The sequence below is a fragment of the Fusarium pseudograminearum genome, chromosome 4 (genome assembly GCF_000303195.2).
Source record: "Fusarium pseudograminearum CS3096 chromosome 4, whole genome shotgun sequence".
Classification (NCBI taxonomy): domain Eukaryota; kingdom Fungi; phylum Ascomycota; class Sordariomycetes; order Hypocreales; family Nectriaceae; genus Fusarium; species Fusarium pseudograminearum.
The window spans coordinates 420,181-446,639 of record NC_031954.1 but is presented as its reverse complement, the minus strand read 5'-3'; the positions used below and the strand labels follow the sequence as shown (position 1 = coordinate 446,639).

The window sequence follows — 26,459 nt, the reverse complement described above, 5'->3', positions numbered from 1 at the left end:
ACATCGGTCTTGCATGCCAAGCTGATTGGTGCTCCCTCACAACGTCAACAAACGAAATCCTCCGCTTCTGACACGATCTAATACAAAGTTCAAACCCCTTCAGATCTGTAGAACACCATGATGTCGTAGCATTATCTTCCAGTCTTGCTTTGATCACATCGAAAACCTTCTTCAGCGGTCCTTCGATTGACACATCCTGCACATCATACCCCTCCACCGAGTCCATTTCCCTCAAATCCCACATATGGCATCTTGTTCGAGCCGACACAAATAGAGAATCTCCCTCGTCAAGCTCAAACGGGAAAAGAAGCGTAGGTGCTAGATAGTTGATTCCCATAATAATCTCGGTGACTTGGCAGTCGCCGCATTTTTCCGCTATCACGCCTCCCTCCGAGAGCGTAGGCGGAAACTTCCTGATTTCCCTGATACTGGTCGGCATGGGCATACCGCTGTGAACATGATCGCAATCTCTATGATGAGAAAAGTCGGCACGGCAGATAGGACAAGCTATGGGTTTATTGCTCCTAGCAAGCTCGTCGATCATCGTCATGGCGCACTTACTACCAAACATATGTCCGCAGGGAAAGATACGAGCTCTGTGCGAAAGATGGGACATTAGTGGATCGTAAGTATGTTCATGTCGAAAGACTGTCATGTCTTCAAGACATATTCCGCATTCGAGATGGAGGTTGTGGTAGGATGAGGGGTCTCGGAGGAGAGCGTCTCTGAGGACGGGCCAGTACGTGTTGCCGAGTTTGGGTTGGTTGACCGGAGGTGATAGTTCCGGGTTGAGAATGTTGTTGATAGACATAACGTTTGTGGATTGAAGCGTCATTTTTGCGAGTTTTGGTAACGTAGATGAGAGTTGGTTTGTTTGTTGGAATAATATGATACTGGATTAATGGGGTTTTCCTTTCTTATTATGGATGAGAGTGTGATTCAACTATGCTGTTAAGCTTGAGTTGCCCTTGTTGAAGTTCGTGAACATGTTCGTTGACAAAGGTATTCATTCAACAATTCTTTCACTTAATTACAATGACCTTATGAACAACACTTGCTCACCGCATTTTGTTATTGTAGCCCCAAACAAAGAATCTGTCAACGCATTAAAGCACATTTGGAATGCTTAGTGAAGATATGCTGCTCAGGAAGTCTGATTCAGGGGTATAATTCCAGACGGACTACTGAAGCAGCTGTCCTCTCATCACTACGGGAGATTTGTGTTGTTGGCCGAAAGAAATGAAGTGATTCATCCGATACTGTATCATATGCAAGTTCATGTGACTACAAAGAAGAAGCTCTGCGATGTTCTCTTTATTAGCATAATTATCATGTCAACAATGGATGATTGGAAGAAATATGCTGCTTGAAAGCAATATTTCGTCCACTTGACTCCATAGAAGGTGTCAAAGGGCACCCGTATCATGTCCACGTCACGACTTGGATATACTCGTTGTTCAAAATGAATCTCTTTCAATAAAGCTGCATAATGACCATTTAATTCTGAGCTTGGAAAAGGGTATAAATGAACTCCTTTCGTCCCTCTTCCGTACAACCTTTCTGTTCAACAACACAACCGAATCATTCAGTAACAACACCCTGAACACAACCAACAGTAAGAATCTACAGAACACGCCTCTGCACCAAGCAAAGCACAGAACAACTCTAAACAGTTAGCTCTGTTCAGTACAGTCTTCAAAATGTCTTCTACTAACATCCCTCTCGCTACCTTCGCCGACGACACCACGTTTCCCCCCATCACTGACACCTTCTGGCCTGACTTCAAGGAAGAAGTCGAGAACGATGAGCAGAATCTTCGGGTTCATGCTCTACGATGTGGTCTTTGCGATGAGCTGATGCCCAGCCAGCTAGCTCAGGCTCACGACCAGCACCGTCCTTGGATTTTCCCTTGCGGACACATGGTAGGCTCCAGCTGCTTGATGTTGACCCAAGGCAATAATTTCTTGGACAAGAACCTCAACCTAGCTTGTCCCGTGTGCCGTGTCGACCTTCCCCTCCACGGGTGTGGTCATCCGGCTATCGGTATGCAAGCTCCTCTCGACAAAAAGTCCTTTTCCCATGTCTCACCCGTCCTATCCAACGGCGGTCTCTCAGCGATAAAGTGCGGTCTCTGCGAAGCCAGGTCAGCTCTCAAGTATCTCCGCGCCGTCGCAGAACTTGATCCTCCCAGAATGAAGCGAGGAAAGCGAATGAATCTGAGTATTCGCACAAACCCCATGCGGTACGATATTGTCTACCAGGATGATCACCACAAGGTGGTCGAGCGCAAAGACAATGAAGCCCTGCATCAGCGCGCGATGGAGTATAAAGATGTTCCCAAGACTGTGCGGGATCTTTGGGAACAGTATGTCAAGGATTGGTCAGAACAGGCTCATCAGCTGTGGTTCTATCCTAATCCGAGTTCCTTTTCTCTTCATGCTTCTGTGGGTAAAAAGAAAAAGGAGGAGATGGGTTTTTGGGAGAAGCTCTTGGTTGGTTGGTTTTGAGGACACAGAAGTGTAGTCCAGAAGAACGGATCGAGGAGGCAGGCATTCCATTGAAGGTCTGGAAGCATGGTCAAAGGAATTCAGTTTAAGGAAGCATGTACCTTTTTATAGAATTGAAGAACATGGCAAAAACAACCAAATTATTCGTAGTGATATGCTTCAAGTCCGCCCCGTAGATGAAGTGATCCCCCCATCAACAACAATCTTTTGTCCCGTGATATACCTCGTCTCATCCGCCGCCAGAAACACCACCGCATTAGCAACATCCCATGCATCCCCCATCCTCCCCATAGGAACCTGTCCCTCCCTCATGCTACAAAACTCATCATAACCCCCTGGTGCCGCAAATCTTTGCGCCAGACTCTTTGTGTAAGGCGTATCCATGAGTCCCGGAACAACAGCGTTGAGCCGTACACCCTTTGGCGCGTATATAACTGCCGTAGCTTTGACGAATTGTAGTATTGCCGCTTTGCTCGTGTTGTACGCTACCTGCGGCTTGCCAATGTATCGAAGACCGGCGATGCTGGAGATGCAAATAATTGAACCACTTCCCTGTGATTCCATAATGGGAAGAACATGGTGACATGCAAGATACACGCTTTTGAGATTAATATCCATCTGCGAATCCCATACGTCTTCTGTCATGGATGCAGGATCTCCTGGTTGAGATTGACCAACGCTTGTTAACAGGATATCAATCCTTCCATGTTTTTCCATGCAAGCGTCGACGAGAGCCTTGACGGATGCAGAGTCTGTAGCGTCTGTGGCGACGACATCGCATTGACCGCCTTGTTCTTGGATGGTTTGTTTTGTCTTTGTAGTTGAAGCGATTGTTCTGTTGCCGCCAAAGATGATGGCTCCTTGTCGTGCCAGGGTTACGGCGCTTGCTGCACCGATGCCCCAGCCTTCGGTGTTTGTTTGACCGAGGCCGATAACGAGAGCTACTTTGTTCTTGAGGTTGAGCATGATGATAATGGGTAAGAATATGATACTGGGATAATTCTGTGGTGTTTCAATTATGGTAGTTGGCTCGTCTTTTATCTCTCTTGTCTTGTTAGTTATCGGGGCTCTTCCGTCACTTAGACGGGACACATCCGGATATTGCGTGATGACCGACGCGGGGTTACCCCGTTCACAACTCAACCTCTTTGGAGTATGACTACATAAACATTAACTCATCATCAATTGTGAATGTGAATGTGTTACTCATTCGATCTTTGTAGAGATACCATCATCAATTATAACACTCACAAGTTCATCAAAGCCTCAAAATGACAGACTCAAACAACAACCCTATAAACCCAGACTATGACCTCGATAAGCCCATAACCTCCAAAGTCGGCCTCCGTCAAGGCCTCGCATCATACGGCGACCCTCACTTCTCCCTCTTCCTGCGCAAAGTCTTCATCAAAGCCCTCGGCTACAGCGAAGATGCCCTCTCACGACCAATCATCGGTATTGTCAATACATACTCCAGCTTCAACCCTTGTCACGCCAATATCCCCCAGCTCATCGATGCTGTGAAGAGAGGCGTGCAGCTGAACGGGGGGTTGGCGATTGACTTTCCCACTATTAGTATCCATGAGTCGTTTTCCTCGCCGACGAGTATGTATTTGAGGAATTTGATGAGTATGGATACTGAGGAGATGATTGCTGCGCAGCCTTGTGATGCTGTTGTTTTGATAGGAGGTATGTCAATATCTTGTTCTCAGTGATGTATACTTACTCGATAGGGTGCGATAAAACTACACCTGCTCAGTTGATGGGTGGCATCTCTGCAAACAAACCCATCCTACATCTCGTCACTGGCCCCATGATGCCTGGCAGTCATCGCGGAGTACGCATCGGAGCCTGCACTGACTGTCGCAACAACTGGGCCAAGTATAGAGCTGGATCTCTAGACATTGAAGACATAACAGCTATAAATGATGAACTAGCACCAACTGTAAGCCTCAAACTCAGTCTACACTCTTATATCTGACACTTCCAAGGGAGGAACTTGTGGAGTCATGGGAACAGCATCTACCATGGCAGCCATACTCGTCGGTCTCGGAATGATGCCCTTTGCTGGTGCCACAGCCCCAGCCGTATCAGCCTCGAGACTCCGAATCGCAGAAGCGACTGGTGGTTTAGCTGTAGCTGCGTGCAAAGATGTTGAACGGCTACGACCACAGGCTTTGCTAACACGAGAGTCTTTCTTGAATGCGATTACTGTTCTACAGGCAATTGGTGGTTCGACAAATGCCGTGGTTCATCTCATGGCTATCATCGGACGGCATCCCAAAGTAGCGGGTACTATCACGTTGGATACTGTTGATGAGATAGGTCGCAAAACGCCATTGTTGGTTGATCTAAAGCCAAGCGGTGATAACTACATGACCGATTTCCACAACTCAGGTATGCCACTTACATCTACTTATCTACTACTCTAACAATTATAGGCGGAATGCTCGCTTTGTTCCACCAACTCAAACCCCTTCTTCACCTCGACGCTCAAACAGTCACCGGAAGAACCCTCGGCGAGGAAATCGCCCACCAATCCCTCATCCCCGTCCCCCAAGAACTCAGCGTCATCCAACCCTTCAACAAGCCCCTGTATCCAGCATCCTCCCTCGTCGTCCTCCGAGGCAACCTCGCCCCAGGCGGCGCCGTCATGAAAGCAAGCGCCTCCAAGTACAGAAACCTTCTCCAGCACACAGGTCGCGCAGTCGTGTTTGCCAACTCTGCAGACATGACCGAGCGAATAGACGATCTAGACCTCGACGTTACTCCCGACAGCGTCCTCGTTCTCCAAAGCATCGGTCCAGTAGGAAACCCCGGTATGCCGGAAGCAGGCATGATTCCTATCCCGAGAAAGATTGCTACGCAGGGTGTTTTGGATATGTTGCGTTTGTCGGATGGTCGTATGAGTGGCACGGCTGGCGGGACAATTGGACTTCATATATCGCCTGAATCAGCGGACCCGAAATCACCGCTTGGTATCGTCAGAGATGGCGATGTTATCACGTTGGATGTTGAGAAACGCAGTTTATCTGTTGATTTGTCTGATGAAGAGATTTCTCAAAGAATCCAAGAGAGGATCAAGAGTTTTGAGCAGAAGGATGAGGAACCGTGGGTGAAGAGGGAGGGGATGAGAGGTTATCGAGGATTATACATGCGGAGCGTGAATCAAGCAGAGTTAGGTGCGGACTTTGACTTTTTGACAGCTCAAGGGCCTCAGAGATAGTATTATAGTTCGGCCGTGTATGTAGGAATAAAATCCTGAAACAGGTCTCGTACAATGTTATCAACGTTGATGGAATCCGTCTCAAAGTATCCAGCGAATGACTCGTTAAACATGCAATCATCAAACGGATTCTGCAAGAAGCCCATACTATCTGCATTCATCAACGATGTGTCCATGGGTGCAGTTTGTAAACCCAGCCCTGAAACATCCAATACTTCCGCTGGAGCAGGTCTATGATTGATGGTCTGAGAGACTGAACGACTATTCACACCAGTTTGGTCATTGAGATGTCGAATAGTTGACTTGCCAAGTTCATCCAAAATATCCCTACTGCGCTTCGCACCAGACCAATGTTCGCCCGTGGCACTCAGCACACTGAGGGATATACTCAGATCAGCCATCAAAGCGTCCACCTCTGTCGCGCGGGCAATATCAGGTACGACCTTGATACAGTACAGCAGAGTGATTGTGCTCAGAACTAGACCGTGGAAAGTAGTCCAGCTATGCACGAGCAAGTTCTTTTTATAAAGCTGGTCAAACAACTGTATGCTCTCGCGAGCACTCTTGTGGCACTGTACCAAAGCTTCATTTGAGGGTTTTGGGATACCGGGGCTTGGTCTGAGGAGCAGCATTCGAAGACCATGGTATCGTATCTGGCATGTCGTTCGCAAGTAGACAGCTGAAGGGTCATCTTGATTTGGGATTTGGCTCGCCCACTCATCAAGTTGGTGTAGCATGGTGGTTTGCCAATCGTTGATATCGACAACTCGTGGATATGCGTATCTGGGTGAGTCTCTGACTATACTCTGGGCAATATACTTGATCTCCGAGTTTAGCTTGGCAGCTTTGAACAGATGGATAGCAAACGTCATCTCGCTCGACGTTTCCGTACTCTGTTGATACGGTATGGCGAGTTGTTCATCCGACAAACCAATAGGCATCTAAAACCGTCAGTTTCGCTCACTCTCCCAAACATACAAAACTCACCCGAAGTTCACAACCCTCATCTCGTATCCCGATAGGCCTTCCCATCATGGTAGCGATAACACGATCAAACGTATAAATAACCCAAAATATACGCGCTCTCATTTCCTGCTCCAACAACGAAATTCCAGCTCCCGCGCTAATGTTTCTCTGTAGTCCAAGGTCAAGCAGGGTAGCGATGCAGTGGTAGTTTAGATACCACACGTTTAAACGAACAGAGGGGCTATGCATGGTGAATACGAGAAGTAGTAAAAGACACTGTGCGCCTTGTAAAGAGTTTTCGAGATTGAGGTCGTCGAGATATTGAAGGGCGGATAGACAGTATGATTCTGCTGGGATGCGAGCTCTGATGCGACCGGAAAGGACGGCAGAGCCTATGGCTAGGACCATGAATGTTTGGAATCTAATGACTGGGTCTTCATTGTCTTGTTCGTATACCTGATCGAGCATACTGTCGAACGTAGGACGGTGAAGAATGGGGTACTGGAGATTGATGGCGGTGAAATATGCATCGCATAATTGCGCTGCCATGTCTCTTGGTGGCAACGGCAGAGGCCCTTGGATAGCTTCTACTAATTTAGTAGGAAAAGGAATATTTCTACTCCCACGACCGAGTTGTTCATTATGTTTCGGTAATGAATCAAGCATCACTCGAGCTAAGAAGTAACCACTCGACGGACCGATGTATCTCGGATCTTGGTTTGTTCCAAGAGATACCAATCCGATCTCGTGAGTTATCGCACCAGCTCCTGTAGACCTTACTGGCTGATTTGTATCAGATATATCGACAGTGCTTGTTTGCGCAGGTGGTGATGCTGTCGTCGTGTCTTGGAGGGTATCATCAAAAGCTTCCTGGATCTCCGAGGGAACATCCTGGGACAAGTCTACGTCTGGACATCTTGATCTGACAATTGATTCCAACCAAGATATCCGGTTCTTTAACGTCGATATGTATCTATAACATTAATTAATATGCCATGCTGGAGAATGGTGGTGCTCACTCTCGAGGTAGGTCTTTGAGACGAGCTGATTCTCCATCTGTGCAGGCAGCACCAGCATTACGGCAATTCTTACACGTCGGTAAATCTCCATCACACTTAACATCAGTTAGTCCATCAATTCTTGGTTGAGTTCATGGGATACCAGTACATACTTTGATCTTTCGCCTTTGACAGCGGAGACATGCCATGCGTAGTCGGGGATTCTTCCGGCTTTGCTGACCGCTCCTCCTTGTACGTGACGGCCTCTCATTCTCCCCGTTATTGTTATTCTCGGACATGGTAGAAACGTCGATGTATGTTGTAAGGTCGAAGAATGGGGAAATCCCGTGTTGCATTAAGAAGCGCGGGGAGATGCCGCTAGTAACAATATGGAGAAACGGGGTTTGTCCGCAAAGCATAATTAAGTATCTCACTCCTTCACTCACTTATAAGACCATCACCTCCATCAGGGTATTGAACATCAAAACATAACTATCAACTACTCAAGTCAAAATAAACCATCAGTCAAACACTTATACAAAAACACCACCATGGCAGACCAAGAACCATCAACCCAAAAGTTCTCCATCCCAGCCTCTGAAGCTCAACGCCTCGTCCAAGATATCCTCCAAGGAAACGGAATTCCTTCAGAGAATGCGTCCATCATCGCCAAATGCCTCATAGCAGCCGACTTGCGCGGTGTCGATACCCACGGCATGAACCGCATACCCTCATACATGGAACGCATCCGTCAAGGTGTCCTCAGCGCCACAGCCCAGCCCATCCTCACCCAAGTAACTCCCGCCGTCGCTCAAGTCGACGGCCAAAACGGTTTCGGTTTTGTAGCCGCCCACAAAGGAATGGCTGCTGCTATCGAATCTGCGCGCGTCTTCGGTATCGGAATGGCGAGCATCAAGCACTCTAACCACTATGGTATGAGTGCCTGGATCGTCCAGCAGGCTCTCGATGCCAACATGATGAGTCTTGTTTTCACAAACTCAAGTCCAGCTCTTCCTGCTTTCGGTGGAAAGAGTAAGCTCATGGGTGTTTCGCCTATCGCTTGTGGTGCGCCGGGTAAAGGGCCCATGGAGAACTTCATCCTCGACATGGCACCCTCTGTCGCAGCGCGAGGAAAGATTTACAAGGCAAAGCGACGAGGCGAAAAGATTCCCTTGGACTGGGCTCTCGATTCAGAGGGACGACCTACAGATGATCCCGAAGCTGCCCTCGGCGGCGTCATGCTACCCATGGGCGGCCCAAAGGGTTCTGCACTGTCCATAATGATGGATGTCTTTTCAGGAGTCCTATCCGGTTCTGCATTCGCAGGACATGTAACTGGGCCGTATGACCCATCCAAGCCAGCAGACGTGGGCCATTTTCTTGTTGCTATCAAGCCTGATCTTTTCATGAGCTTGGATGACTTCCGCGAGAGGATGCAGTACTTGTACGAGCGGGTAGTTGGGTCTGAGAAAGCTGCTGGTGTTGATCGGATTTACTTCCCTGGTGAGATTGAGCAGTTGAATCGCAAGGAGAGGGAGAAGACGGGAATTCCGCTTGTGCAGGCTGAGATTGATGCTTTGAATGCTGAGGCGGAAAGGGTTGGGGCAGAGCTGTTGAAGTATTAGATCAGAAAATTGGCCGCTGGGAGCATAAGAGACAAAATTATTAGGATATCTTATGGCTCTTAGACTAAGCTTCTTAGACTACTTATTTTTATACCCTAAGACTTAGGAGGCCAACTTTTCTGCTACCCACTAGGATAGGTAGTTAGTTATGTTAGTTGCCGATACAGCACTAGAAACGATAGGTGCTCAGGGTATAAGAGATGAAGTTGTTAAGTTAATCTATACTGTTGCCTATTCTGTTGGCTGTACTTTTGTACATATACCTATCTATTCAGTAGGCTATTTATATCCTGTTGCAGACTAATCAACACTTCATATACAATGCGAATCTGATCAACTCTAGAACCTTGGCTTGGCTCCTATGGCCGAGGTGGTCTCTGTCCAGTTGGTCCCTGTCCAGTTGGTCCCAGTCCAGTTGGTCCCTGTCCAGTTGGTCTCTGTCCAGTTGGTCCCTGTCCAGTTGGTCTCTGTCCAGTTGGTCTCTGTCCAGATTGCGTATGTCCCGGTCGCACATGTCTAGGTCGCATCTGTCCAGGCATCCCATTTGACTGAAGCATATGCTCTCCGTTCATGCCAGGTACCTGGGCAGGCATCTGGGGTCCCATCTGGGGTCCCATCTGGGGCATAGGCATCATCGGCTGTTGAGGTGCCCCAACAGAATTAGGTATATGTACCAAGTTTGTATGGTGCATATTCCCATTCATACCAGGCATCTGGGGAATAGGTGGCCACTGTGGAGGTGCATGGGGAGGAATCTGAGGACCCATCTGGTGCATATGTTGAGGCATCACAGCGGGATAAGGTATATGTACCATATCTGTGTTGTACATATGTCCTCCGTTCATATGATGCCACTGAGGTCCCATCTGGGGCATAGGCATCATCGGCTGTTGAGGTGCCCCAATCGTATTAGGTATATATTCATAGTTTGTTTGGTGCATACCAGGCATCTGGGGAATAGGTGGCCACTGTCGAGGTTCATGGGGCGCGCGTGCGATATTTGTGTTGTGCATCTGTCCTCCGTTCATAATGGGTACCTGGGGAGGAATCTGAGGACCCATCTGGTGCAAATGTTGAGGCATCAGGTTGTTCATCTCAGGCGGCAGGTTGTTCACCCAGGGCGGCAGGTTGTTCACAGGAATGGCCTGCGGGTCGAAACCACCAGGTCCAGAGTTTGCTACACCCCATTCTATGCGGCGACGCACGTTTGGCACGATAGCCCTACACTCTCTGGGGCCAGTTCCTTGCTGGACAGACCGGTTGACATGAGGCATTGGATTCGGATACTGACAATCTGGCCTCTGAATCCCGGTGTGCCTAGCCCGCAGTGCCTCGTCGTCTGGAGCTTGGACTCCTTGTTGAGCCTCTGGGCCCTGTCGACATTTCTTTGAAGCTCGAGCTTCAGGCTGAGCCTTATCCGAATCTTGACGCTCTCTCTTGACGGCTCGCTGAGGAGAGATGACGGGCGCGGAAGATTGGGGGTTCTGACGATTAGAGACATTATTAAGCGATGCCTCCATGTTGTCCACTGCTCTCTGAACATTCTCCAGGTCAACATAGTCGGCGTTGCGGGGGTCTTCTGTAGGAGGATCGCCATTGCGAGGAATTTTGATGCCTTGCCCGTTGATGAAAATAAGCAAGGCCGTTGGGTCCGATAAGTTGTCAAAAAGGAGGCCGTCATCTCCTCCGCCCACGACTGGATGTATGCCCATGTCCTCCGTTCTGAGTACATTGGAGTTCTGATTGGGGTTGGGTCTGCGCCCGTTGGAACCATCTGACTCCTTTTCAGGATCGTTGGGAGTATTTGAACTCATTTTGCTCCTTTTCCATTAGAATTGAATGCAAATACAGACTTCTAGTCGACTTACTTTACACTGTAAATAGTATATAGACACTTGTGTAGTGATATCGAATCATTGATGTATTGATATCGAAGGACTTGTATGCCAGAAGAACGCGTGATACAAATACACTGACTTGGGGAGTGAATTGCAATTGAAAACGTTCAGAAACGAATACTGATACGCATGGGAAGAGAAGAAGAGAGAGAAAGAGAAAGAGAAAGAATGGGTCAGGGGGAAGAACGACTACCTAATTTATATGCTTCAGAAAAGGTGATTATCATCAAGCTTTTTCTGGCAGCAGGCACAAAGAGTTTTCTTTCCCTCTTCTGCGCCCTTTGACACCCGCAAAAGAATTGTTTGAGTCCAGCTGTGGCGTCGAATTTTTTGTGTCATTCATTGTGAAAGAAACGTATATCGCAAGTATTACTGTTAAAGGGCGCCCTTCCTGGATGACTCGCCACCACATATCGCACGTATATCGCAAGTTATCGCAAGTCGGTCGCAAGCCAGTCGCAAGCCTTGATACTTGTTGAACTTCGACCAATAGCATCAGACAACTCTTTGAACACTTTGCGCGACAATGTAGTCGCTAGTATGGTCGCTGAGTGGTGAAGGTGAGGCCTCTGGTGAAAGAGTACCTTGAATGACTCCATCGTGACTTCCTATGAGAGTTTGCGATTTCGGCTTCTCAACACGTCGTCTCCAAGGTTTGTACAGCAAAATGGACATCAGGCCAACCACCGCAAACACACCACATATGCTTCCTCCGATAATGTCAAAGTGATCTCCTATGGCGGAAACGCCATCCCAGAATTGCCCCTGAGGGTCAGAGACGTTCTGGATGAGTGAGAGAAGCTGGACGATCCCAATAAAGGCAGAGACGACAACAGTTATTCCTGTTAGGACTATCGAGTAGTAGAGAATCGCTACGACGTCTCGCGAGAAGGCATTTGAGGTGTAGAGGGCCATCATGAGAGCGCCGTCGGTGGTGTCGAGCATACACATACCCGCTATAAAGCATAAGTTAACAGGCGGAACTTGTTGTGGGCCAGTTGCGTATGCGCTGTCAACCCAGCCATCTCAGCAACAGCGCGATCGTAACTCACCCGTGAATAGAATTGGGAACACTAAGATCAGCCATATACTCGTGCCTTGCACAGCTTGGATGCTCGCAATACCCAGGATAGCTATCTCAGAGCTTGTGTCAAAGCCAAGACCAAAGACCACGCCCAGAGGGTACATCTTCCATGGTCGGTCAATAACACGAAATAGTCTTTTGAAGACTCTTGTTAGGAATCCACCACCTTCAAGTGCAAAATGATCCTGGATTTGAGTTTCCTCTTCTGCGAACCCCTCAAGGTGAACACGATCTTTTCGATCATGGAGGACTGCACGAAGACGTTGCACTAGCTTATACAGCACCCATCCATTCCCAATACAAAGAATGATCAGAAACGAAGCACTCACACTGGTTCCTACTATATTACCAACACGCTGAAACCCATCAAATCGGTCTCTCAGAGCACCGCTTGTCGCCGCCACGACGATACAAGTTACAATGACAATAGTGCTATGACCCAGTGAAAAAAAGGTTCCCACAGTAGCAGGTCTCTGACCAGACGCAATTAAGCGACGTGTCATGAGATCAATTGCCGCGATATGGTCAGCATCTAAAGCATGGCGCAAGCCCAGGACATAAGATAGAGCAGCCGGAGAGATAAGAGCGGGGTGGAAGTGTAGGACGATAGCCACTGCGATCCATACCAGAGCATTGACCCCGATAAGAGTTCCGATGATAAAGATGCTATTGTTGGGAATCCCGTGCAGGAATTTGGGTTTCGGTAGTCGTCGAAGGCGATGGATCAGTGGGTGCATGTTGTCAATTTTGCTCGAGAGACGTATCGATATATAGGTAGGTTTTATGTGTTGAATGATTGGTAGGATAAGAAGATGGAAATAGAACACTGCAATGATATGATAAGTAAATAAACTAGACCAGAGTAGAGAGACTGACTATACCAAGTCGTCTGAAAAATATAATACACCAAAAGATTGATGGTGTTGACGCTACACAAACCACAAAGACAATACGCAGAAGAATAAAGGGAAAAGGGAAAATGTAAACTGGAATAATTGTTCAAAATATAAGAAATAGAATAGGGTTTCTTTATTTGGTCATCATTTATCCCCATTTTTTGTCTAGAACAATTATGGCACTTTTTGGAGTTTTGGCTGCGGGGAGACTTTGTGGCCGCCGGCCGCCGAAGGCTATCTTTTGATGTTGTCTTCATGTGACAATATTACTCAATTGAACATGAAAAGGGATTTCCCAACACAAACTGATCAATAGCATCGATTCTTCATTCATACAAGTATCGCTTTTATCTAACAAGACCAAAACTCTTCTCAAATGAATCCTCATCCTTCTCATCGACCTCAAAATCGAACCTCGTAACATCTTCAGCATACGGCCATAAATACTGACTTGTTACCCTATAGCAAACCATCAGCACATCTTTTACGTATAAGTGCAAGAAAGAAACTTACCTGTGGTGCTCGCTGCTCGCTTGGTACTCGGCCAACGCAGCAGGGCTCGGGTGGAAACTCAACAGACAGATTTGATAGCCCTTGCTACGAGCGATGGGATCTGTAATGGACGGTCCGCCTACTACTAGACGTTGGTCTTTGACGCATGGTAGTGTTTTGAGAGTCTTGAGTTCGTTGATGAATGTTTGACGGTGGGTTTCATCTACGTCGGCGCGGAACTTGAAGAGGACTAGGTAGTCAGAGGGTGTCGTGAGGGATACGTTTGAGAGGCATACCGATGTGAACGACAGTCATTTTTATGTAATATTTGTTTGAGAAAGTTGTCTTGATGTGCTTCTAGAGCTACGTGGTACTGACAGTTATATATCTCATCGTGCGGACTTGTCCCGTTGACCACCACGGCCTTCGGGAAATGCCCGTGTTACAATCTTGACGACCAGATCGACTTGTCAGTATACCGTTATAGAGCATGGAAGATCATGTTTTTGCTTATTCGCTCTTGATATACTGCTTCCTTCATACCATAAAATGATACATATCCGATGTCCCTTGATGAGTCTTTCAGACACCTCACTATCCGCAATTACTCGGAACAGCGATATCGACGCCTCAAACCCTCATCTCCATATACACACAACAAATGACAGGTAGACAGAACCTGGTTCGAATATTCGTTGCTTTCTAAGTTGGTCACTCTCGTCGGACCAACGAATAGTTTAATATATATTAAAATAAAAAATTAATCTTCAAAGCCCTGTTCCTTCCTCGGCTGCCTGTGGTTGTGGTCATCTCCACAATTACCTCTGTGCTGAACCGACAACCTTGACATGGAACCACCACCTATCATCAACATCAACATCTGCGCTACTGCCAAAGCTATAATTCTTTCATCTACAGCAAATCTTGCGTCATTTCCATGCGTATTACCGACCAGCACTGTGCTCGCTCACGGTCTTCAACATGGTCTCGGCGCCCCCAACCATGACACTCGGCAACGAACATGTCACACAACACCACAGTCCTCAACGGATAAGCTTGTGGGGATATCACAGCATCTGATACAAGTGAGGGGGAAACAAAGACGATCGAAATCCGGGGAGGTAAGCGGCGCATGCTGGTCCAGATGATAGCCTGCGCGACTAACGGGGTATATCTCTGCGGCAGAGTCGAGACTACCTACGATAAGACGACCCTTGTTTATCTCTTTTTCAACCTTGCCTACCGTCGCATGCATCATGCAGATGCACTTCCCCGCCAGCAACGAACAAACCAAACGCGGCTGAACGACATTTGAGGCCTCGCACAACATCAGCCCCAGGTATCAGCAATGTTGCCTATCCTACTGCTACTTTGGAGTCGCAATTTCAACAACGATACGCCCAAGCTACGACAAAGTTAATTTAGCTCATGTCAGCGTTGCATGTAAACAAAAAGGCCACGAGGCTAGCTAGCTAGACTAGGCCCGCCCATGCCCATACGACCCAAGCTTGCTGAGTCCCATGCTCGAAATCCTCGTCCAAAGACCCAGAAATCCAACCCCAGATTTTGTCGATACTCGAGTCAGACGCTATTCGTGTTGGCACTGGCTTTTGAGCCGAACTACGCGACGGCGCTAAAAAGAAACCGCCGATCGGACCTTGTGTATCAACTCGAGTCACCACAGACCCGAGGCCTGCCTGTTTCGCTCCCTCAGGGTATCAGAAAAATTGTCCGCTAAGAGCATAAGGGATGAAATTAGTAGTTCATCTTATGCCGCTTAGACTATACTCTTTAGGCTATTTATTTCTGTACCCCAAGACTTAGGGGGTCAACGTTTCTGCTACCCAGTAGGCTACGCCCGCCTACTGTGTCGTCGGTTTGCTACGCCGCACAACTTGAGGCTCTGTTGTGCGCAGAAGACCCGTTATCTTTCTCCATCAAAGACCTCTCGATCTCCGCAATTAATACACTTGCCAAAGATCGGGAATGCGGGGAGTGCCTTGTTCAGTCAACGGCGTATGGATACTTGAAACCGACGCCGTGTCGTGAAGAGAATGGATTTGTGCACTTCAGCTCACCATCTTTCTGATTTACCCAGGCACTGAAGCACCACTGAAGGGGGTTGAAAGAAAAAAGAGTCAGATCCCCGTTCTCGGAAGCGTTGCCACCCATTTCCACCAGACTAGGCCAACCCGTCACCGCTTATAGGTCAATCGCTTATCACCCTATCGATTCAGTACAGTACCTTGTGGTCTGAACTGATAACTGTCTGTTCTTTTTCCCGCCTCTTTGTTCAAGAAGCATAGTGTCGCCAGCGGCGGAATTAGCGACTCATGAAAAGCATTATAGCAACCAGACTAATTGTTCCAGCCATCTTTGTCCGTGAGACACTCGCGACCAGTCATTTATCGCATTGAAGGCCTCAGGCGAGCACGACCCTTACGACGAAGTTCTATGCGCCTCTACACCTATCACCTGCTGAGATGAGACATGCAGCCTCGAATGCTCCGTCTGACAAACGGGTCCCTCCCGCACTGTTTGCCTCGCCAAAGTACCTTAAAGGAGACAACAAGGATCCCCCCAGGACCCTGACAGCGTTCTAGGTTGGACCCCTAGAAAAAACAAGACCCACATCCCCTGCTTCCGGGCTCAACGATTCAGGAGTTTCTAGCCTCGTTGTTTCGACGAATCGGAATTACGGACACTTGGTGGTCTTTGCGACGGTGGATGGCAAAGATTAACAGATCTTTGACACGCCAGAGTTTCGGTATGCAATGTCGTGCTTTGCTTCGCTTTGCTGTACAGTACAGCACTGTCTGCTTTGTGACCAGCGGGTCTCAACCGGTCATCGGACTGTCCGTCTTGAAAGAAACTGTCATCAAATCTCCAGTTCACACCTTCAACTGGGTCGCATGGCCAACTGACAGGTTTGCCAAGGGGCATTCAGATTAGCAGAGCGGTCTGGAATTACGAGCTGCAGAAGGGGGAATGCTCTACACCATGTGTCATGCAAGGCTCGAAACCACCTCTCCGTCGCAACGTGAAATTGGTAGGCTGCTGGGATAAGCCATTATACATCCTTCTTCTGGTACCGGGTACATTCTACACTTCCACTTCCGGGGGACAAGGAGACGCCAGCAGGACCCTTGCTTCTCGTCTCCGCCAATCCACACGGTAGAAGGGCCATTGCCCGGTACAGCAAGTGCACCGTGCGTCAATGGTGTCTTTGGAGGATGGCTGTCGAAACTGTATGTACTCGGTACTGTACCTCAACACCTTGCCTTAGCTCGGGTCGCGAGGAATATGACGAGCTTCGCCATGGCCTCCCCTTTGTCTGTCGGTGTAGCTGCACAGTACAATCTGCAGGGCTGGGCCTTGAGTTGATGGACCCTGTTGTGAAGCTGGTGGCGGAGGACTAGTCCCGTCCAACGATAACATTCCCATTCCCTTTACCCAGCAGTGATTCGGTTCTTGTCACCTATATATGCCCTTCTGTCCTCCGGCTTCGCTCATCCTTCTTTTCGATTTCCTCCTCTGTTATCGGGACATTGCTCCTACCATCTCTTTTCTACATACCACTACTTTTTTTGGTCTGTCCTTATCTTGTTCCTCAACAAGGATACCTCTACCTCTTCACCTCCAACACCGACTCCTATCACTGGAAGAACACCCCCCTCACAAACGGTTTACCGTTCTCAGCCATCAATATGCACGGCTACAGTTCATCAGAAGAGTCCGACGACCCTCGTCGGCCTCGCGCCCAACCCGCTGGCAACAATAACAACAACGACAAGACAAAGAAGAAGAAGAAGAAGCTTCCGCCCCAAAAGTCCATCAACCAAATTTGGAAGAAGTTCTCCAAGCGCAAGTTCCACAAGGCCCTCGCCGTCCTACCATTCGACCCTGTGCAACCTCCCGCTACCTACCACTCCAATGAGATTCTGTCGGCCGGTTACGAGCGAGCTGCTGAGGAGTGTCGACGAAAAGTCGAAAAGATCATTAAAGAATGCAAGCGAGTGAATATGCGATACAGAGACCCTGGTTGGGACTTGGTAAGTTATTCTGGGAACCCCAGATCACCCATGCATGAATATGGCGCTAACGCACGACCAGGACTGGGATCTCAAGTACGAAAAGGGCCATTGTTTGAACAACCTGGGAACACAAAAGTTCGAGCTCAACAGGACGACATTGCTCAGCTCCAAGGCGGCTGTCCCCAAGGCTGTCAAGCGAGTTCATGAAATTTTCGAGAAGCCGACTTTCATGAAAGAAGTTAGCGGTGGTGACGTCAAGCAGGGAAGCTTAGGCGACTGCTGGATCATGGCTGGCCTAACAGCTCTCGCCAGCGTCCCAGAAGGCCTACAGCGGATCTGCGTTGCGTATGACACCAAGATCGGCATTTATGGTTTTGTGTTCTTCCGTGACGGCGAATGGATCTACTCCATCATTGACGACAAACTTTATCTCAAGTCCCCATGCTGGGATTCTCCTAGCATGCAGAGAGATCTTCTGCAGCAAATCGATCGAGAAGACAACGAATACGTCTATCGCAAGACTTATCAGACTGGCTCCAAGGCTCTTTTCTTTGCTCAGTGCAGAGACCAGAATGAGACTTGGGTCCCCCTCTTCGAGAAGGCCTACGCCAAGGCTCATGGTGACTATGCGTCATTGGCTGGTGGCTGGATCGGCGAGGGTGTTGAAGATCTCTCTGGCGGTGTAACTACCGAGCTTCTGACGTCTGATATCCTCGACATTGACGAATTCTGGGACAAGGAGATGTCACGAGTCAACGACGAGTTTCTCTTTGGTGCCTCCACTGGTCTTCTTGAGCATGGCTACGGTGAACGTAATGGTATCTCTGAGGGCCACGCCTACGTCGTCCTCGACGCCCGCACCCTCAAGTCCGGTCAACGTCTAGTTAAGCTCCGCAACCCTTGGGGTAAGGTCCGTAAGGGTATCTGGGAGGGAGCTTGGAGTGATGGCTCCAAGGAGTGGACTGCTGAGGTACAGGAGGAGATCGACCACAAGTTTGGCAGCGACTCAGTCTTCTGGATCTCCTACGAGGATCTCATCCGCAAGTACTCTCACTTTGACCGTACTCGCCTCTTCCGCGATCGCGATTGGCGGTGCTGCCAGCGATGGATCGGCGTTGATGTTCCTTGGAAGGCAGCGTACCACGAGAAGTTTCACATCAAGGTGACACAAGACACTCCCCTTGTCTTGGTCCTGTCGCAACTTGATGGACGATACTTCAAGGGTCTCCATGGCCAGTACTCCTTCCGCATTCACTTCCGACTCCACTATGAGGATAGTCCCAATGCTGAGGACTACATTGTTCGATCTCACGGCAACTACCTGATGGAGCGCTCAGTCTCTGTTGAGCTACCCGATCTTCCTGCTGGTAACTATGTCGTCTATCTCAAGGTGACTGGTGAGCGTGACTCAAACGCTCAGTCCGTTGAGCAGGTTGTTAAGCGAGAGGCTGCTCAGAGAGTCGAGAATGAGAAGCTTGCTCAGGTTGGTTACGCCTACGATCTTGCTCACAGCAAGGCCTGGGATCACATGGACAAGGTCACCAAGTTGCGCATGAAGCAGGATCAGAAGAAGGCTTCTGCTTGCCGTCAGAAGGAGCGACGTCGAATGTGGGAGAAGCGTGCTACCAACCGAGATGTCTCCAAGCAGCAGACCAAGAAGAACTCTGAGAAGCGAAAGCGTCGTCGCGCTGAGTGGGAGGCTGAGCAGACTCGCCTTGACGAGGAGTTCAACGCCAAGGTCAAGGCTGAGCGAGAGCAGATGAAGAAGGAGAGACTTGCCAAGGCCGAGGCCGAGAAGGCCGCTGAAGCTGAGAAGAAGGCTCAGGAGGCTGATGATGAAGCCTTGAGCAAGAAGACAGAAGAGATCAAGCTGTCGAACGACAAGGAGGAGACTGTTGACGATGGTGTCATTTCATGCTCGACCGGATCTCCTCACTTCACCCCCAAGAGTGTCGACTTGACAACAGCTGATGCTGCTCAAGAGAAGCAAGAGGTTCCGCCTGTCAGCGGAGCTCCTCCCGCCGCTGTTGAGCAGGAGGAGCCTCTTCCTGTTCGTGCCCGACCTGCTTATGACTCTGCTGGTGAGTCTTCCGACTCTCCTGTTGAGGACTGGGAGGCTTTGTACAGCAGTGACGACATGGCTCGCAAGCCTCGTCTAACACAAGCCAATGCCGCTGCTGCTCAGGACGAGTACGATTCTGAGGAGGAGAAGATGCCCGAGCCTTGGAATGCCATCTGCATTGTTGGTGTTCGTGTCTACTCCAAGGATGAGAACCTTGAGCTTCGCACTGTCATGGAGGGTGGTGAGCTTCTGGAGGGAGGCATGGGTTCTAAGGGAGCCGCTGATCTCGACAACGCTCAGTCCAACGCTGGAGGTGGCCGCGTCGTGGACAGGAAATCTTCCGAGACCAAGCCCGATCAGGAGAGCAAGGTTTCGACGCCTACCATTCGCAAGGATGATAGGTTCATGGAAGACGACGGCACGTCCGGGGAGAAGTACTCTTCCATCAAGAGTTACTTCCACATTGACTCTGCCTTTACGACCAGGGTCAATTCCCCAGCACCAACACCGTATGAGCACGACCGTCGACTGGAGTTTACTCCTTCCAGCCGATAAGAACAAGTACACGACAATGCATTTTCAGAGAGCGTATTAGACAGGATTCTAGAATGATCACACCTCGAAGGAACACGGTATCGAGATGATGATTCACATTTATGGGTAATTAATGATTTTGGAAAGGCGTTTGGGTGGATTGTACTATTTTAGGAACGATGATACGAACGATTGTTTTAAACTGAGATATCAAGATTGTTTTAGAGCAATTGGATTATATTATAAATTACATTGTTTGTCTGAGTGATAGAAATGGCGGTGTCTTGTTCTTTGTTTGTGTTTCCACGTGCCAAGTGTCCGTCCACGTTCCTGGTTGCAAACAGACAGAAACCAATCTAATGGACCCGACACCTGCAGCTACAGGCCCGAGACACCTGAGACAGCCTACAACAGTGGCTCTAAACTTGCCGAGACGCCTAAACAAGGCCGGCCTTTGGTCCCTAACGAGTCAGCTTCTGGCTTCCATTCAGAGGGTGCGTCAGCTGCCTGGAAGGAAGTGGAGCTGCTGCGATAACGGAAGCTTATCACAAGTTCCGTCATCGCTTCAGCTATCAAGCTAGCTGTCTCTCTCTCTCTCCCATCTCGTCTCGTCTATCTTTACTTTTCTTCTTTTTTCCATCTTTCTATCCAATCGTTAACTCTTTCATTATTTTTCTATTCTAACCTATCGCGAAAGCCTCAATATGTAGCCATGGGTGATTACTAGCTTTTTGTGTTCAACCCAATCAATACATACCTTTTTTGACTCAGACTCAACTCTACTCATATCATCATGGCTTCTTCTTCCGCTACCTCTTTGCGACAAGGTTCATCTGGAGCCTCGTCCGGTCATTCGCATCCACAATCGACATCGCTCTCTCGACACTCTAACTCTAACTCATCACGCTCGCGATCATTCACCCATCAAGATGTCGACCCCAACGTGCCGTCCATCTCTATCGATACTCTCGTCAACCATCTCCTTGTCGCTAAACGATCGCTTTCGTCAATGACCCTTGTCCTGCGCGCAAACGAAATCGCAAATGCTGCGCGACAGTCCCACGAGGATGTCGCCATACTAGCTGCCCAAGCGGGCTTTCTAAAAGAGTCTATACTCGATCAGACTACGATACTTGTTAGAGTTAGGAGGAGTCTGCAGGGTACTTATGACTGGGGTAAGAGAGACTTCAAGAAGCTCATCAGGTCGATGGACTTGGTCGATGGCGGGCTGGAGCATACCATGGAGATGCTCCGTGATACGAGCGTCGAAGGTGTCTTTCGGCCTGACGGTGAAGAGAGACGAAGCCTTCTTGACTTTATCGATGAAGGAGGTGTTCACGGCGTCAGAGAGGCTATGAAGAAAAGTATCCAGGAGCTACAGGTAAGCCACCACAACAAAGACATCACCAACCACCCGCTGACTCAGAGTAGGTCATTCAGCAGTCCTTTGACGGCGACTTGCTCCGCTTCGACACCGACATTCGCAATCTAAAAAAGATCATCACCGATACCCCAACCCTGACACACGATGACACCCACTTCCCAACCTTTGAGCTGCTCGAAAGCCTCGTCGACCACTCCGCCAACATGGCACAGCTCCTCGTCTCCCTAACGCACCACTTCGACATGTGCGTCACAGCAATCCGAACAACCGAAGGCGGTGTCGCTCTCGCGCGACGTAGAGCCGCAGAAGCAACACAGACCCAAGGCAACGACGGCGTGTCCATTTCTGGCGTTATCGCCGAGCAGGAATCCAACGTCTCAGACCTCGAACCCAACACCGCAAAGGACCGCGCCGAGATGCTAAAAGTAGTCGTCCAAGACGCCGGCGAAGTCAACGACGTGGTGCAAGAAATACAGGAACGCCTCACGGCAATGGAGCAGGACTACCTCGTGCTGCAGGAACAGCACGACATCTCAAAACAGGCGTACTCAAACATGCTAGAAGCGTACGCCGTGCTCGGCGAGATCGGCGATCGACTCGCTGATTACCTCGCTGCAGAAGGAGACTTCAAATCACGATGGGACATGGAAAAGGAGAGTGTCTTTTCCAAATTGCAGGAAATGCAACAACTCAAAGAATTCTACGAGCGGTACGCAAGTGCGTACGACAGTCTTATTATCGAAGTCGAGCGACGCCGCGCAGTAGACGATAAAGTGAAAAACATATGGCGCAAAGCCCAAGACTCAGTCGACAAACTCCTCGACGCGGACCGCGCATCGCGCGAGACGTTTCGGCAGGATGTAGGCGAGTATCTCCCCACGGATCTATGGGCTGGGATGCAAGGGTCTGCGAAGAAGTGGACTGTTGTTCCTGATGGGGAGGGGGAGGATGTGAAGGGGCCGGCGTTGAGGAGGAGTGTTGTTGAGGGTGCGAGGGAGAGGCTTGGACGGGTGGAGAGGAGGTAGCGTTGGGATGCAGAAGATAAGTGTACGATTGATAGCGAAGGTATGGCGTTTTGGGTATTGGTTGGATAGCGGCTTATTTAAATACCACTCCTTATAATTTCTGTATTCGGGTTTGTCTTGATCTGAGGTGATGTTTGTCTTGGTGAAGAAATGAAGATTGCAAAGTAGTGAAGTTGCAACGTCTGGTTATCACCTTACTGATGATTCGATTAGCACACATGTAATGTCATTTCACGGGTGAAAAACAAAGTATGAGTAATGAATAGGTTATTATGTATTAGATGATGGGTCATTACATATTCTGAAAGCGATAGAAGCGCCTCTACACGAAGCACAGGTTTCCTCAATGCGAAAAGCACAATTTCCCTCCAGTATTCTTCTATGGTATCATTCCAAAGCCAGGCAATACTCCTTCACTTCTTCATTTCCGATTTAAGCACGACACCCCCAGTTTAGCGGTCCTGAATGACCTGCTGGACCTTGGGGTACACCCTGACCATCTCATTGTACAGTTCCGGGTGATCGCGCCACATAACCTGGGGGTCCCAACCGGCAGCGACAAAGATGGTCTCGATACCACTGGAGATGGGTGTGGTAAAGACGTTTGCGATCTGGAAGCCGATGAGGAAAGAAAAGGCCATGACGACGGCGGTGTACTGGCCGTCGTTGTTGTAGGCGGGGTCGGTGAAGTAGAGGTAGAGGTAGGCGAGAAGGGCACAGGCGTATGCGATGAAGAGGGCGCCGAAGGAGAGGACGGGTCCGATAAGGCAGTCCTACACAGGTTAGTGGTTGAATGGAGGTCATGGTGATTTTACTTACATTGATCAGAGCGTCGATTCCTCGGTCCTTGATCATCTTCCATGTATCCTTGGCAGCAGCAAAGTAGGCCTTTCCGTAGAGAGCAATGTGACAGAAAGCGTAGCGGTTGATGAACTCGACAGCCCACTCCAAAAGACCCAGCAAACAGCTGATACAGCAGAAGATGGCGTATCCGACGAAGCTTCCGTCTGCACCCTCCTGGTTGCGAGCGGCGTTGCAGATTTGACGAAGGAACTGGATAATGGCAACCAACAAGCTACCCAGAGCAATGGAACCAAAGCTGTATGTCAGGGCGCGCTTGGCAGAGGCGCGGGTGGCATCCTTGGGGAAGTTGTGAGGGTTAAAGTACCAAGAGCCGTAGACACCGGCAATCGTTGTATGGATGGTGTTCTTGAGCCACTCGGAGAACCAGTACATGGCAAAGGTGATAAAGGCGATGAGACCGATGACCTTGCCCTTGCCGCAACCACCGTCGGCGCAAGAAGGGTTATCTTGGGCGGGTTGGTACTTGACATAGATTCCGACCAGAGTGATGGCATACCAAGCTGAGAAGGCCGTGGCGATGATGCCTCCAATCAGACTGACAAGATAAACATGACCATATTTCTTGCTGACGTCGATGGTGGTCTTGAGCATGAGGGCGGAGAAGGGGATTCGCGAGATCCATGTCCAGAAGCAGAATGCCATGAATAGACCAAAGATGAGGAACACAATTCCAGCAGACCAGTACTTGCGCCAGAGATAAAAGATGGCTGTTCCGATAGCCCAGCACACATTGAGGATACCAGTGACCCAAATGAACTGCTTGGAAAAGAGTCGCGCCATCCAGACGTAGGCATACGATAGGACAAAGGCGACAGCGAGGACAAACATGAACAGAATAACGGTACTAGTGTTGGGAGAAAAGTCGTTCTTGTTGTTGTAGATTCCATCACCAGCATTGCCCTTGTTCGCAGAGTAACCTTGGAGGGCGAGACCAGAGACGACGACAAAGCCGGTAAACACGAGAATCAGGAGGATACCAGCCCAGAGATCATTGTACTTTGGCTTCGCGATCTTGAACTGTTCGTCGAAAGAACCCTTTTCGTTACCATTGTAGCCTTGGGCGGGCATGTAGCCGTTGCCATTGCCAGTGCCATTCTGAGGAGGACCTTGCTGCTGCTGGTATGGTTGCTGGGGAGGCGCCTGGTACGAGGCAGCAGGAGGTTGAGGTTGGTATTGCTGCTGATAACCGCCGTTATACTGCTGCTGTTGACCCCCGTTGTAATAAGCGTCGGATTCGCCCATGATGGCGACGACTCGATGGAGTTATCGACGGGAAATTGGGTGTTTAATTCCGTGTCGCGATTGGGTCTGAGGGATCAGCACAGGGGTGTCGTGGGAATACGTAAATACAAAAGCCGAAGCTAATTAATCACTGCCGGCAGTTGAGCGAGCAATTGAGAAGAAGGCGAAAATGATTAAGTCGATGGATGTTTGATAGAGTTGATCAGATGAATGTCAGAGAGAAACATAGAGAAGAGAAGTTTTCAGTTTGCAAACATCATGAGATTGAGCGCGACAGACTTGGGAAAACGGCAGGCGGGGCCTCCAAGATTGCGACTGCCTCTTGAACCAGAAATCAAAGACATCACAGCAGCTTGGCCCGTCTCGATGAGGTCATTGAAGCGCCAGCTCGTCCAACCTAGAGCGACGAGTGTAACGGTATCCGGTTTAGCCAAGCCTATAGCATCCAATGAGGGTTGAGATCCCCTGTGGTTACAGGGCCTGAGCAGCTGAACGGCGCTGGACAAGAGCTGCTAAGAGCCGCTAGAGGCTTCGCAAAGTGCCGTCCTGCCGACGTGCCAGGCTTTTGTTTCCAGGGATGCTGGCGGTGATAAGCTTAATTCTTGGCTTATACCTGCAGAATAGTACCAGAGATATAACCTCACGAACAAAGATCTTATCATGAGATAGGGTGGTGTTGTGAAGCAGCTCTGTAATGTTTGTCCGCTGTGAGTTGTCACGAATGCAGCTCGCCTAATGTTGAAAGAGACCACCACACGCGTCACGATAGACAGCTATAAGCTAGGTGCTACCTAAGGTATTTCGGTACCTGGCATTAGCCGATTGAGTTCAATTAGGTTGGCAGCTTGTAGGTGCTTTCGAAAGGCTACCAATTGACGGGCCGTAGTGTTGGATGGCTTTGCCTTTTTATCATCGGCAGTGTCTACAGAGACCTTTTCTTAGTGCTCTAGAGCTCGGGAGGTGTTAAAATTGCAGTGAAAAACCCGACGAGATATACGAAAATACAAAAATCCTTATCCTCTGCTTATTTCCTCAAGCGACAGAATTCTCACTTCTAATTCGCTGTATCTAGATGTTCGCATGTCCTCCCAAAGAACACAATACTGTACAAAAGATCTGATCACATGCCACGACTGGGTTAACAGCTGGCAGGTGCTTCAGACTGGCTGGCAATTGACGGGCTGGAGTGTCGTCTTTTCATCATTGACAGTGTCTGCAGAGAACCTTTTCTTAGCACTCTGGAGCTTAGGAGGGGCTAAAATTGCAGTGAAAATAATTGACCAGGGTTCATATGGAAATACGAGAATTCTCATCCTCTTCTTATTTCCACAGGCGATAAAACTCCTGCTTCCGATTCGCTATACCTAGATGTTCGCATGTCCTCCCGAAGAGCGAATGCCATGCAAAAGATCTGTTGAGCGCATATACATGCATGGCAGTAAGCTGACAGTGCCATTAATAGGTACTGAATATTGTCTGGGCTTCTGGGTACCTTGTTTATTGCTTTGCTGCTTGATTACCTACCACAATTGAGTTAATAGTTTGTATGTGCTTTAGAAAGGCTGCCAATTTTGACAGGCCGCAGTGTCGTAGGTGACTCAGGCTTTTATCACCAGTTAGTA

At 49.0% G+C, this 26,459-nt stretch overlaps 11 protein-coding genes across 11 annotated transcripts, besides 2 other annotated features; 5 read left to right on the top strand and 6 right to left on the bottom strand.

Annotated features, from left to right (window-relative positions):
* Positions 1–1,700: 1,700 nt before the first annotated feature.
* Positions 1,701–2,507, top strand: FPSE_01738 (uncharacterized protein; the record flags this gene model as incomplete). Its single annotated transcript, XM_009254858.1, has 1 exon — positions 1,701–2,507. The coding sequence occupies one exon, from the start codon at positions 1,701–1,703 to the stop codon at positions 2,505–2,507; it is 807 nt and encodes a 268-aa protein (XP_009253133.1).
* A 159-nt stretch (positions 2,508–2,666) lies between these two features.
* On the bottom strand, positions 2,667–3,473 carry FPSE_01739 (uncharacterized protein; the record flags this gene model as incomplete). The annotated part of the gene is made up of 1 exon (XM_009254859.1): positions 2,667–3,473. The coding sequence occupies one exon, from the start codon at positions 3,471–3,473 to the stop codon at positions 2,667–2,669; it is 807 nt and encodes a 268-aa protein (XP_009253134.1).
* Positions 3,474–3,778: 305 nt separating this feature from the next.
* On the top strand, positions 3,779–5,733 carry FPSE_01740 (uncharacterized protein; the record flags this gene model as incomplete). The annotated part of the gene is made up of 4 exons (XM_009254860.1): positions 3,779–4,196; positions 4,241–4,452; positions 4,499–4,904; positions 4,949–5,733. 4 exons carry the CDS (start codon positions 3,779–3,781, stop codon positions 5,731–5,733), a joined length of 1,821 nt encoding a protein of 606 aa, XP_009253135.1.
* A 2-nt stretch (positions 5,734–5,735) lies between these two features.
* FPSE_01741 (uncharacterized protein) lies at positions 5,736–7,248 on the bottom strand (the record flags this gene model as incomplete). Its single annotated transcript, XM_009254861.1, has 2 exons — positions 5,736–6,674; positions 6,721–7,248. The coding sequence occupies 2 exons, from the start codon at positions 7,246–7,248 to the stop codon at positions 5,736–5,738; spliced, it is 1,467 nt and encodes a 488-aa protein (XP_009253136.1).
* Positions 7,249–8,248: 1,000 nt separating this feature from the next.
* Positions 8,249–9,322, top strand: FPSE_01742 (uncharacterized protein; the record flags this gene model as incomplete). Its single annotated transcript, XM_009254862.1, has 1 exon — positions 8,249–9,322. One exon carries the CDS (start codon positions 8,249–8,251, stop codon positions 9,320–9,322), a length of 1,074 nt encoding a protein of 357 aa, XP_009253137.1.
* A 359-nt stretch (positions 9,323–9,681) lies between these two features.
* Positions 9,682–11,136, bottom strand: FPSE_01743 (uncharacterized protein; the record flags this gene model as incomplete). The annotated part of the gene is made up of 1 exon (XM_009254863.1): positions 9,682–11,136. One exon carries the CDS (start codon positions 11,134–11,136, stop codon positions 9,682–9,684), a length of 1,455 nt encoding a protein of 484 aa, XP_009253138.1.
* Positions 11,137–11,352: 216 nt separating this feature from the next.
* Positions 11,353–11,406: a repeat region.
* A 309-nt stretch (positions 11,407–11,715) lies between these two features.
* Positions 11,716–13,041, bottom strand: FPSE_01744 (uncharacterized protein; the record flags this gene model as incomplete). Its single annotated transcript, XM_009254864.1, has 2 exons — positions 11,716–12,176; positions 12,273–13,041. 2 exons carry the CDS (start codon positions 13,039–13,041, stop codon positions 11,716–11,718), a joined length of 1,230 nt encoding a protein of 409 aa, XP_009253139.1.
* A 506-nt stretch (positions 13,042–13,547) lies between these two features.
* FPSE_01745 (uncharacterized protein) lies at positions 13,548–14,007 on the bottom strand (the record flags this gene model as incomplete). Its single annotated transcript, XM_009254865.1, has 3 exons — positions 13,548–13,659; positions 13,714–13,942; positions 13,989–14,007. 3 exons carry the CDS (start codon positions 14,005–14,007, stop codon positions 13,548–13,550), a joined length of 360 nt encoding a protein of 119 aa, XP_009253140.1.
* Positions 14,008–14,428: 421 nt separating this feature from the next.
* Positions 14,429–14,457: a repeat region.
* Positions 14,458–17,399: 2,942 nt separating this feature from the next.
* On the top strand, positions 17,400–20,343 carry FPSE_01746 (uncharacterized protein; the record flags this gene model as incomplete). Its single annotated transcript, XM_009254866.1, has 2 exons — positions 17,400–17,744; positions 17,806–20,343. 2 exons carry the CDS (start codon positions 17,400–17,402, stop codon positions 20,341–20,343), a joined length of 2,883 nt encoding a protein of 960 aa, XP_009253141.1.
* A 772-nt stretch (positions 20,344–21,115) lies between these two features.
* Positions 21,116–22,731, top strand: FPSE_01747 (uncharacterized protein; the record flags this gene model as incomplete). Its single annotated transcript, XM_009254867.1, has 2 exons — positions 21,116–21,703; positions 21,754–22,731. 2 exons carry the CDS (start codon positions 21,116–21,118, stop codon positions 22,729–22,731), a joined length of 1,566 nt encoding a protein of 521 aa, XP_009253142.1.
* Positions 22,732–23,183: 452 nt separating this feature from the next.
* On the bottom strand, positions 23,184–24,837 carry FPSE_01748 (uncharacterized protein; the record flags this gene model as incomplete). The annotated part of the gene is made up of 2 exons (XM_009254868.1): positions 23,184–23,504; positions 23,551–24,837. 2 exons carry the CDS (start codon positions 24,835–24,837, stop codon positions 23,184–23,186), a joined length of 1,608 nt encoding a protein of 535 aa, XP_009253143.1.
* Between the last annotated feature and the right edge of the window lie 1,622 nt (positions 24,838–26,459).